Source organism: Carassius gibelio, chromosome A23 (genome assembly GCF_023724105.1).
Source record: "Carassius gibelio isolate Cgi1373 ecotype wild population from Czech Republic chromosome A23, carGib1.2-hapl.c, whole genome shotgun sequence".
Lineage (NCBI taxonomy): Eukaryota > Metazoa > Chordata > Actinopteri > Cypriniformes > Cyprinidae > Carassius > Carassius gibelio.
In genome coordinates, this window is record NC_068393.1 from 15,088,105 (window position 1) to 15,101,663 (window position 13,559).

General features: G+C 35.0%; 1 protein-coding gene across 1 annotated transcript in view; it reads right to left on the bottom strand.

The window, feature by feature from the left end:
- LOC127945036 (synaptotagmin-6-like) overlaps positions 1–13,559 on the bottom strand; it is a 42,370-nt gene that overhangs the window by 6,455 nt on the left and 22,356 nt on the right. Inside the window, exons 2-5 of the mRNA XM_052541547.1 lie at positions 8,373–8,757; positions 5,719–6,277; positions 1,530–1,650; positions 234–405 (exon numbers count right to left, since the gene is read on the bottom strand). Coding sequence (XP_052397507.1) covers positions 234–405; positions 1,530–1,650; positions 5,719–6,277; positions 8,373–8,757 — 1,237 coding nt within the window. The remainder of the gene's footprint in view (positions 1–233; positions 406–1,529; positions 1,651–5,718; positions 6,278–8,372; positions 8,758–13,559) is intronic.

The window sequence follows — 13,559 nt, forward strand, 5'->3', positions numbered from 1 at the left end:
AAAAGTTTTCCATCCCATGCAATTACAAAGAATAAGGACTGAAGTTTCCAGCTTGCAAATCATCTTAAAAGTATCCTATAAGTCGAATACATGCCTTCTGAAGCCATAAAATATATAATTACAGTAAATGATCAATAAATAAGTAAATGATGCTTTCTATTTCTTTTTTTGGTTAAATTGTCCCTTTAAATTTCAATATAAAAATGAGAAAAATAGCTGTTTGTGTTACGTACAGGTCATAGTCCATGACCGAGATGTGCAAGCTGACTTGGTCCATGCTCTCGGGAGGGATGTCAAAGATAATGGCCTCATTATAAGTGGGATTCAGGGTGTTTTTCTTTGTTGTGGTCTTCTTCTTTTTCAGACGTCTTCCGTCACAAATGAGGGATACTTTCACATAAGGATCTGCTCAGAAAGAACATTGTTATCTCTTCAGCTCATAGTGTAGCTGTTATTAATTTCACATCTGCAGTTTGAGCTTTTATTTTTGATTATTGTTGTATGCACTTGTCAATTAAAGCTCTAACAATAACAATGAAGTTGACGAGACTGTCAGATGAAAAGACTGCAAACGAATGATTGAGATATTTTAATATTCAGTGGGAATGGAAAGCCGTTGAGATTTGGGGCTTTAATGGAATGACTCGAGTGCTGATTCTGACATCAGAAATGCATACTCATTTCCATCCCTCTCCATCACTGCACAATTGTCTGATCTATTATGCTTGTAAATTAGTAAGCCATAAACTACTTCCAGCTTGGGCAGAACAAATCAGATGTCCTGACATCAAATTTGCTCGGGGCACTTCTTAATAGATATTATCCAGTTCATGTGAATTCAATTTTACTGCAAATGAAAAATGTTTACTCTTCAGCAGATAAAAGTGAATATGTCTGGTGTGAGACACACTGTGTCATTATAAGGAAAAAAAAACATGAAAGTGTGAGTAATTCATGTTATTGGTGCTTAAAATTGTTCACTGCATCATATTCAGAGCTCTTCTTCAGACTTTAAGGTTTAATTTGCTTAGTGACGCTCCTGATTATCTGAACAGACTGAACAGAAGCCAATTTGGAACATGAAACAATGATTAGAACATGCTGGAATGTGCATATATTAACAATATATGAGAAAAAAAAGGTTTCCAGAAACCATAAAACAGAGGTAAAGCTAATATAAATTATTATATTTCAGGATGTGTCAAGGGGTTTGAATCATTGAGGATTTATATTTCATATCAAAATATGAACATAATAAAAATATAAACCATTAAACCTGACAAGGGAATATTTTAATATATATTTATTTAACATAACTTACATCATTTTGGGAAGAATGCTTCATTAAATAACAATAATGTTATCATTTTAATGTGTGATATATTTTAAACATGAATAAATTTGCTTTGAAATAAATCTGCCATGTACAATAAATAAAGAAATACATAAATACACTTTCTTTATTTATTACTTCTAATCCCATGTCTGTAATATGAAGGTCAAAGGTAGTAAAGCTGATGAAATGCTACCTGAGTATCCTGTTATGTCCATTGCCTTTAGGTTCCTGCACTTGATGACAGTGAGTGTTAATCTGCCTGCCGTGGGTAGATAGCAGAGCGAGAACATAATCTCCCCAAGGTCCACGCTCTCCTGTTAGATAGATAAACACAAATCAATGTAGCATGATGTATTGTCACATTTTGTTAAAAAGGTCACCTTTAGGTCACTTTAATAGAGATAAAAACAGTAATTGTGCAATAATGTTCCAGAGGCAGACACTGTTCCCCCAGCGTCACTGGTCAAGATCTAAGTACGGGAACCCATTTCTGTCACATAAAGAATTATGAGTATGAGATGAAAGTGGTAGTTATGAAATAAAGCTTCATAGATATGACATAAAAAGTTGAAAATATGAGAAAAATGAAAAGCGAAAATGATAAAAGATCCAAATTATGACATGTTGAAATTAAGATTAAAAAGTCTTTCTTTTACTTTCTGTCATAATTATGACTTTTTATGCTATAACTATGATTCCTATCTAATAATTTAGCTTTTTATCTCATAATTGCAATGTTTTCGAGTCAACATCAAGATTTACCAAAGCATGCTTTTTTATGTTGTGGAAATGGGCTTCTATATAAATGTACCAATGATATGGTTACTCGTACTCAGCGGTGTTTAGTTCGTGATAAAATCTACATTTTTAAATAAATCTCTTAAAGTGGAGGAATGGTTTCATCAGTACTGATATTGTACCATTAATTATTTGCTTTTGTCAATAAATCATGATGATCCTTGAACCGAGAAAGATTCTATATCAATAGGATGTCAGATTTATGCTAAAAGCTATCTCTGCGAGAAGTTCTTAATTGGTATTTGAGGATGTGGTTTGGCATTTTGACTGTGAAGGTTGGGTTTAATAAGCCCGTGACTCAATATCGAGGTCTAAGGGAGTCCTGTTTGGAAAGATACACCCTCCTAAACACTTCAGCTTTTTACTCATAGTTGATCCAAGCTGGTTTCTTTTAGGTCTATCAAGATGAAACAAATTAATCCCCAAAAATGTAACCGCAATTCATGAGAACTATGGCATTTTTAGACTTCAAGACCACCCACTTTGTCTGAAAGTTAAGTGTGTGCAGTGCAAAGGAGAAGTATGCTATCTGACGGTGCTGGATTTAGTGTGTTAGCATCCCCCTCTCAGCGGTATTAAGACTGGTGTAAATATGAATCACTTTATATGAGCTCAGTAAGCCTGTCTCTGATGGACATATCCCATGACTCCCCTACTCGTGGCTTAATGTCTCTCTAGTCCTCTAAGGTGATTATTTGCAGGTTGTGCTTCAGTATCATATGGGGATGCTTAAAGTGGATTGATGGATGGGTAAATGCAAGCTTGACCATAAAAAAATGTCTCAGAAAAGTATTTGTAAAGCAAGTAAACTTGAAGTAAATAAATTATTGGACATTACTGAACAATATGACACAGGATAAAAGTGATTTTGTTAAATAAACTCAAGTAATTAAGCTGGCAAACGTAAGCCTAATTTCTAAAAGAGTGATGATGTGGGACCATAGTGAATGTTTTAGGTCAGATTTCTTTGGCAAGAATCAAATTTCATCAAGCTTTGCTCTATTTTGGTCCTTGAGCTCATTATGTGACTAAATGAGTTAGTAAATGTCCCATTCTGTCCCAAGTCCACCTGGCAATGTCAGCGCTGGTCACTGTCTGTTGGCATCAATTAAAGGGACAGTTCACCCCAAAATTAAAATTCTGTCATCATTTCAAACCTGTGCTTTTGAAATACAAAAACAAAATTATAGCAGTATTTAAATGCCATTTTCTTTTAATTTAAAGTCATTGGTGCCCTATTATCAAAATGTAACTAAAAAGTAGAAAAATTTCCCAAGTCTTCTGGAGCCAAATTAGAAGTTTTTCTTTTTTTTTTTTTTTTTTTTTACATATAATCGTCTCATTTGATATAGGTCTGAAATTGTAAATATATTAAAATATTGCAATTCAGAGATGTTTCACACCATGTTTGACAGTGATTTCAAATCTCACTGGTTCTTGTGTCTTGAATCCAATCTCGACATCAAATTTGAATAAATGTACACATTTAAACTGCATAATTGAATAACAATTGAAGAAGAATGTGCTTTTTATCGTTTTTTTTTTAACTTGAGAGACTCTATAGTCATTATTTAACTTGGATTCTATATGAAAGTTGTATTTGTATAACAATACAAATTTGAATATCTAAATTGCATGATTGAATAACAACACAAAGCTTTTGTATTGCTTCAGAGGACTTGAATATGGCATATGAGTTAATTTTATGGTTCTTTTTGTCATTTTTTTGATCTTGAGAGTCCTTTGTCAGTATGAACTTGTGTTTTATAGAACAACGCTGCATTAACATCTTGTCTAACATCTCCTTTTGTGTTCAACTTTTGTGAACTGACTTTAGATTGCATAAACTATGATCGTATTTTAATTTTAGAGTGATCTACCCCTTCTGATTGCTTTGCAAAGAGGTGCTTTGAGTTCCAGATTCAAATCTCTTGCCAAGTGTAATAGAGTGTGTGCTTTTGTTCAAGGGGCAGCCGGCCTCCTGCCACGAAACCAATAACCACAGGTTTATTGAATTGCTCCTCTGAGAATAGCTGTAAATCTAGAAAACAGAGAGAAATAAGACTCATCGAGGAGCAGTTGAAGTTCATTTAGCTTGCCATTATGGAGTGATCAGCTAACCTCAGATGACCTCAAAACCTATTTTGGAGGTTAACTTAAGCATTTGATATTGTGCTGTGATTGGCAGAACCTCTCATTAGTGGCCGTTATGAAAATTAGGCAATTATTTTGTCCACACATGCACAATCAGCATGTGCCAGTCAACTTCATGTGTCAGTTACTAACTTATCTGTAAGTTAATGAGGGTAAGGTAGAATTCTCATTAATTTGGCTGTCTTAGCATTAGCAGGTTTACAGCAGAGAACCTGTTGAATATTGTGACTGCATTTTAAAACACCATGTCAGTGATGCAACAAGCTAATTCATGTACCTTAGCTGAATCTCATGGCATTGTTATTTAGAGTCAATGGATTTTTTAATTTGCACAGAGTGTCTGAGCAGTGCAATATCAAGAGCACTTGCTGAGTATTCAAGATCCTTCCTTCTCTCGCCAACCAAAATTCAACTATTTGTGCCGAATGCTGCAGATGACCAATATTTATCAGGCTTAGTTCACCAGGTTTATATTATCTTGTGATACAGTCGGTTACAAAAGTCTAAGACCACACTGAATATCTTACTATTCAAAGGTCAGGGTCAGTATGATTTTTAATGTTTTAATGTTTTAAAGTTTATTATGCTCACCAAGGCTGAATGTATTTGATCAAAAATACAATAAAAAATATAATATTGTCAAATACTTAAAAAAGTAATTTATTTATGTTATGGCAAAGTGGAATTTTCAAGAAACATTTATTATTATCATTCATGAAAAATCGTGCTGCTTAATATTTTGTGCATTTTTTTCCCCTCAGGATTCATAGATGAATAAAAAGTTCATACGAATAACATTTATTTGAAAGAAATTATCTTTTGTAAGAATGTACTGTAATTTTTGATCAAAATAATGCTGATATTAAAAGTATTGTCTTTCCAAAAATTAAAAAATAAACACTGACCCCTATTTATTTTTGGCTCATATATATTTATTTATTTGGACTTTTTTTGGATTACCAAATAATTTCCAAATCTTTCTTGTTTTGTTTTTTTTCTTGCATTTTTAATGCCGAGTATTTGATAAAAAAATCGGAGTATTTGAGAAATAAACAAGAAAGATTTGGAAATTATCTGGTCGCCAAACAAATAAGCCAATTTGTGAAACTAATATTGTGAACTTCTCAGTACAACTGGTTAGATGTTCTCAAACCAATTACTAAAACGTTGTGAAATTTTAATTAAAATTTTACAATTCAACATTATACTCCATTTCCATGCTTATAATTAAATTTATAATAAACAATTTGTATTAAAAATGTGGTCTTGTACTTTTGCATCCTATTGTATATTAATGTACATAACCTGATCAGTGTGTGATCAATACATATCTGAGCATACTTGCTATACACCTCTATAGACTTAAATAGACTTAAAGACCAGCAGAATTTGTTGTATCAAGAGAAAAGAGAGCAGCAGGGTTCTCTTACAGAGGTAGCATACTGAATGTCTTTCCAGATGGAGGTCTCCCTTGAGAGATCTGACTCTTCAAACAGATTGTCCAGGATGACTTCCCCGATCATATCGTGCCGTGAGAACCTGTCGAAGTCGAAAACAGTGAGATGGAGCTTCCTGATGGGAAGCTCATCATAGGGTACCGGAAACTGGAAGGACTCGTCAAATGTGGGGTTGAGTGTTTTACGATGGACTCGTGTCTGGAACTTCTGCTTCCGATCTGGCAGCAGGTAGATTTTGACATACGGGTCAGAGCTGCCACAAAGATCTTTGGCTGGGAGATCAAATGCTTTGAGTATCTTGACAAGTAACATCTCGTTCTCATAGTCATAGCGGAGGGAAAAGCTGATTTTGCCACAGTTTTTGCCGCCTTTACTATTCCCGGATTCATCGTTCTCTGTGGTCAATTGCTTGTAGAGTTCAGGCTTGATACGGCCAATGCTGGTTGGCTGCTCATCCACATCATAGTCATCTCCCAGGTCCAGACTCATGACCTGCATTTGACGGGGAAGGTGACGTTTGAAGGAGCTATGCCTGCAAAAATGAGATAAAGAGGAGAGAGAGTAGCATGAGGGATTTGATGAGTTTTCAGAAAAAGTTGGATTAGAAACGAAAATGCTGCCCAATGCAATTTTTTTCCATAATATAGGGGTCACAGAAAAAAAAAAACACTCGTTTTCAATATTAATTTGAACTTAAAATGTTTCTCTTCAGTGGTATCCCTAATATAGTTTAGAAGCACTTCTCATTACAGCGAAAGATGTTTGGCGTGTTTTTTTTTAAAATGCACGATATGGGGGGGGGGGGGGGGGAGGGGGGTTAATGTGTTAACTCACAGAAATGAAAAACTGGAAAAAGAACAGCCCAATATTTTATTGAGAATTGTGGCATCCCTAATATAAATGAATAAATAAATTGTCTATGCAGATAACAATTGCAATATAAAAGGCAATTATTGAACATACAAACAGCAAACAACACATTTTCATACATGAAAATATACTGAGCTGCCCATATTTTATGAAGGAGGTGCCTTCACATTTGATGCACTTTGCCATCATAAGGTTTGTCATCTCCTGTCCCATAAAATACACGGTACCTTGCCAACATTGTGTTGCTACCCTTTCAAATGAACTAGTTTGGCCCTTTCATTCTTGAAAAGACAAACCTTAAAAAGCATTTATTTCACTCATTATGTAACATTTGTTCTCAAAAGGAGTGTTAAAATTAATGCTGTTATATTTAACTCATAAATATGAATGAAACCACTGCTTTGCCAGTGCTTTATAACAGAAAGCAGTGAAAAAATCTCCAAGAGCAGCCAAATACTGAAAGGGCAAAATACATGTAATGGGCAAATCGTACATGACAAATTTTTAATTTCAAGTGGACAACTCCAGTGCTGTAATTAAGTGCCCTGGAACTACCCAAAATGAATCAAGTATGCATGAGCAGAACTTGTCTTGGTTCCAGGGATTACCCTGAAGTGACTCTGAAATACATTATTGAAGGCATAAAATGACAAAGCGGTCTCAGATGAAAGACTTCACTCTCCTCCAAATATTTATGCATCATCAGCAATATGCTTTTCAAATATAAATATTTTTACACTTCTCTTGTTGGTGTCAGTGTTCATCTCCTCTGGGAGATTCTGTTATTGAGTATTTGTGATTGATGATGTCTTTTGTGTCCTACTGTGAATGCTCTGACAGTGTGATTCATAGTATTCATTTCTTTCAGGGATATACAATGCTGCATATTTTTAATGAAATGTGTAAATGTGTATGCAGCACCGGGTCTGTAAATGGCTGCAGACACAGGCTAAAAATATTCAGTAATTTTGTTCTCAAAAGTCATTGAAGGGGTTAAATGGCCCATACCTTGTGTAAGAAGCTTCCTTTTAAAACGTGTTTCATTTAAATCTTTCACAGAATTCCAAAACGCTATATATTCAGTAATAACACTTATTCATTATACATTTTTACTCAGGTTATTTGACTGTACGGACAAAACTGGATGAGAACAAAACTTAAACTGAGTTGTACTACTGTAGACAATGACAACATTTTCTTCTGTAGAGCTGCTTTATAGCTCAATCCAGTTTGTTTCATAAATGATTCATTTTGAAACATTTTAACACCGTTACTGAAATGAATTAAATCAACATTAAACTGACTTGAGCTGACTAACAAACACTATTGCCTCCTGTAGAGATTTATCTCATATTTATCTTCTTGCTTTGAAACTTCCTTCACTGTATTGTTTAAAGTGTTATATAAATAATGCGCCTTGAATTGTAGTAAGTATATCTAAAATGTATCTGATATCATTTTTTGAAAAAAAATTTTTTTTTACTTTCATGTAAAATATGAAATAATATGAATAAAAATGCAATACAATTATATGAAAAATATTAAATAAATTACAATAAAAAAAAATATATATATATATATATATTACTTCATCCAAAAAGACCCTATTAACATCTAGACATAAATTTCAATAACATTTCACAATATTACTTTTTTTAGAATATTATATTGAAACACATCAAAATTTCTTACTGACCCCTAAACTATTGAACAGTGGTGTATGTGTGTGTTCATGGATGGTTTTTTGGCACTGTTACCTGGTGGATGACGCTGGCTCTGTGGTCTGTCTTTGCATGCGCTGCGTCCGGCGCAAGAAGTGTTCCCGCATGGAGAGCTGCACCTCGGCAGGGATGTCGGGAGAGGTGTGACTTATTTTAACAGCTGCCTCCAGGAAGCCCATTGACGCCATAGGATACTTTTCCTTGTCAGTCGCCATAGTGACCTCAGACGGCTGAGGACTGGGCAGAAGAGATGGTAAATGAAATGAGGGGCAGTCGTCAGGGGCAAGGGCTGCAGAACTTGACGAGAGGGCTTTGCTCCTCCAGGGGACCCAGCACAGCTTCCAGGAGACGAATGCAGCGAGCAACAGCAGCGCCAAGCCACACGCTATTATCACACCGATGGGGAAGCCAACAGCGATGTCTACAGCCGGGCGGAAGCAATGGGCCGCACAATATGGAGAAACAGATGGTCAAAACAGTGAGGCAGACAGAAAGAGAAGTGCATTAGAACGGTCAAATGAGCAATGATTCTTATCTATGGGTTTGTTTACTGTAATCCTGTGCAAACCAAACACTCACATTCACACACAGCAGAAATGATGGAATGTAATTAAAGTTATTACAGATACTGGCCTGTAATCCATTTCCAAGGGAACAATGCTAGCGGAAGATGTCGCAGCAATATCAAATGCTCTCACTGCGAAGCTTTCCACACATCAATGGCTCTTATGCATGTAGGCGGAAAGCAAGCTCAAACTCATTTCTTCATGATTACAGAGAATTTGCTTGCAATAGAACAAATGGACCGGAGAAGCTCCAAGACTGCTGACAAGCACCATGTAAACATTAATTTAAAAGAAAAGAGAGATCTGTCGTTCTGTGTGGGAGCTCTATGGAATACAGTTTCTAAAGGTTTTATAGCGATAATATTGAGGCGGCTGAATTCATTTCTATTTTTTCATCTGAGATGTGTTTGCACAGTTCGAAATACTGATTACGTTTTTTTTTTTTTTCATCCCAACGCCCGCTGCTTTGACCGGTTTGATTTATTTGAAATAATGCATGCTAGGATTTGGCTGGGCTTCCTGAGGAGTGTACAATGTGTCCTTGTTCAAATGGAATATAAATCTCTACTGACAATTCAAAGGGCCCTGGAGCCTTATGTAATTTAGAGTCTTTTAGAACTTTTGTTCTTCATTCAGTTCCTCATTCCTTGCCAAGTCGTTTGTCATTACCTGACTACTGTAAGCACACAATACAAAGTAAAGAAGACTTAAGGTCAGAATGAAGATTTGGAGAAATTAATCAAATTGCTTATTCTTTTTGTGGAAACTTTGATACAGTGGCTAACCCCAATGGTCATTTTATCTAACTGTATTTTCCTTCTTTTCCAGGCATAAACAGTTTTCCTCCTAAGTAAATTAATCTTGCTTTAAGGATGTTTAGATATTTGCTAAAAAATAAACAAGATGAAAATACTGGTAAAATGATTTTTTTTTTTTTTTGCATGCATGCATCATACTGTACATGCTGATATAGCGTCTCTAAAGTTTCCAATAGTTTTGATGTTACAAGCCGCATTTTTGCTGAAGTCCCCCATTTCATGTGAATAAGCTGTCAAGGTTTTTTCTGTAAACTGCTTTCTCTAAAGTGTCCATTTGAAGGGCTCAGGGTTTATCCCGAGTGGATATGAAATTTCTAGGTCCAGGGATTTATGTGTTCAGAGGATTTCCACATTCAAACGCTGCCATATAGCGGCTGTTTTGTCATCTGAAATTATCCCGACTCTGAAATGTGGCTCCCACTGGTCTGCCTCTGTTGTCTTTTGATTTCTAATAAGTTTGGGTAGCTTGTGCAGATGGACATGCTAAACAGGTGTTGGACAGGCGTGGATAAATAATACATTTAATCATGCACTGTAAAAAATAAGTGTAATTTTAACTGTAAAATTTTGTAAAAACGCTACGGAAAAAAACTGATAATAGGTTAACAGTAAGTTCCCGTACTATATACAGGGAAAAACTGTAAAAGATCTAACAAAGCATTTAATGTAAATTTACAGTAAAATTCTGTTAATTATACAGCTTTTAGAAGTAAAAAAAGAACAAATCAATGTATAATTTACAGTCTAAAACTGTAAACTGATATTCCCAGAATTCCCTGCGTGACACTCCACGTTTGAAAGTATTTTGTTTAAATAATCATGTTTTTAAATAGTTCTTGTTATCAGTTATGTACATTTGAGCTTTATGTTACATCTTCTGTTGCTTAATGAAAGTTTTTTGCATTATTTAAGTATCACGTGTGTTACCATGATGGTGTTTTGTGTTTCCATAAATGTGCACCTTCTATATGTTAATATATACTTCTGCTTGTGGTGAAGCTACTTGTGATGAGCTTTGATACTTCATGTGGCTTTCTCTTATACAGTACCATCTTTATTATTATGGTGGTTGTCAGTATTTTCAAGGTACAAAACAGATTTAATTTTGTGTGTTGTTGAATTTACTGGTTTATATTCACATTTTCTTGTTTGTAAATTACAGCTTTATATTGTAAAATTAACAGTTTTTGACGTAAATGTGTTTACAGTTTTCTGTATTTTTACAAAATTATTCTGGCAACCACAGCTGCCAAAAAGTTTTTGTAAAAACAACAAGAAATTTTTTACAGTGTGTATAAAATTTGAGATAAAATGTATTTGAATGCCAGCTTAATCCTTTTCATGTCCAAAATTAATGAAATAATGAGGCTATATTACCCTGTGTGAGAATTTATGGTATGCAAACTGGACATTAATGATGAATTGGTTTTTTTATCAGCATGAAGGCAGCAGTATAGAAGACAGTAAATCACTGGGGTTTTCTTCCATCCACTGAGATATGGATAATGAATCCAAACATTGTAAAACTGTGACTCTCCATAGACCTGGTTGCCAACCAGCATGATATTCACCACAACACTGGCTATAATTATCAGCTAATGAGCCATGCATATAATGGTCCATAAATGTAATCATGCAGTCAAAGTATATTTTTCTCGGCTATCCAGGACAGAAGTTGTAAAGTTTTGAGTGATGATTTGGAAAAAAGCCTCACCTGTTTCTTGGACTAACATCAAAGCCAAGACTAAGATCAAGAATTTCCTTGTATGTTCACTATATGATGTGTAATCATTATTTACAAAAAGGTTTTTATATACCCTTTATATTTTAGTAGTATGTGTTTTGAGGAGTCATACCACATGAAATTGACCACAAACACACACACAATTTTTATAAAATTTTATTATTTTCCCAAAATCATGAAATATTAATTCATAAATATCACATAATCTATATATATATATATCCTCATCATAGAAGAGGTGTATTAAAGTCATTGGATTTGGAATAAAAAATCTTACGTATCTTTGAAAAGAACAGGATAAAAAATTCCATTTATCCACTAGACCTCTCTCTTTCTCTCTTCCTATAAATAGACCTAGTGAGTCAATATATATATACATACACACACACACATATATATATATATATATATATATATATATATATATATATACATACATATATTTAAAGCACAGGTAAGTTGATCGGATTTGCAACTTCCCCTTTAATATAGATATGCTGTCAAGCTTTTATTGATTATCTATCATCTTGATAAAAAACAACCTTGAATCTCTGATGCACAGTGAATCCAGCATTTATGTTTGTGGAACCTGTATCCCATCCTTATACGCCTCTCTTGGTGTTCAGAGAAACTTTCCAGCCCAGTGCTGCAGAAGCAGAGAGGAGAACATGCTGTTCTATGAGATAGCACATGAAAGGAGGGGGCTGTTCATTTCCCCCCTCCTCCACAGGCACACGGTTCACCGGGGTAGAGCCGCGTCTGGAGCACATGAGTAATATCAGGAGGCCCACAAATTCAATTAAGATTTGTTTTGAAACTGAGTCAGAGAACAAACTGGGGCCCAAGGGTTTTCCCTTCAAATGTCTTCCAATGTAACCTGGTTTCCATAGAAACCCAGCCATAAGACGCGACGTGCGCCCTGTCAGCTCTCATCATCCAATCTTGAGCAAAAACAAAGAGCCTTGTTGTGTGCTCAAAGGACAGCATGAGATAAAGAATTAATGTATGAGGACATAAAACGCCAGGCGACAAACAACAACATTAGAGGGTCATCTGAACTTTGAAATAGAGCCAATTAAATCATGGTCCTTCTGTTAATTACAGGGTAAAACTGCAGCAAAATAGAAAACTGTGCTAACACGTCCTAATTTAGCCACACACAAAGAGCAATCAGGAAGACAGGGATACTGTGTGTTAACCCAACTCAGTGGCCCTCAATTACACAGTCTCTCTTCCTCCCACGCATCTCTGACAGCTGATATTTTCAGGACAAAGGGAGTCACACTGATAGGAACTGGCATCACAATCAGTGACCACCATTAGAGAGAGCTCAGAGGGGTGAGGGGTTGTCATATCATGCCTTTGAACAAGATCTCCGTTCCCATGTGAACACATTTACATTTAATTTCGATGGCAGAATTGGTGGAAAAATGCACTGCACAGTATAAATCTGTCTCCTATAGGGCCTATTGCCTGAGGATCTATGTAAATATAACCACAGAAGTCCACCAAAGCCTTGCTACATATTTCAAGATCAATTACATCAGCTTGAATAAATCAATGTGACAGCTCAGTATAGAGCGCTCTGTGATTTAAGTAATAATACCATATATATGCATACATACATACAATACACTACTGTTCAAAAGGAGTATGTTTTTATTACCACTTTCAATCAGCAAGGATTAATTAACTATGCATATCACAATAATAAGGCGTTTATGATGTTATATTTCAAATAAATGCTGTTTGTTTGAACTCTCTGTTAATCAAACAATCCTGAAAAAATGCATCACCGTTTCCTCAAAAATATTAAGCATCACAACTGTTTTTCAACATTGATTGCAATAAAAAAAATGTCACAAACCAGCATATTAGAACGACTTCTGAATGATCATGTGACATTGAAGATGGGAATAATGGTGGCAAATTTGCCAATATTCCACAAAATTACAGTTTTTACTGTAGTATATGATCAAATAAATGCATTCTTAAAGAGGATAAAATACCTACTTTTATTTAAAAAAAAAACTCTAAATACAAATGTTACAGAGCCAATATGAACTGCTAATTCATAAATATTTACTATTGTAAC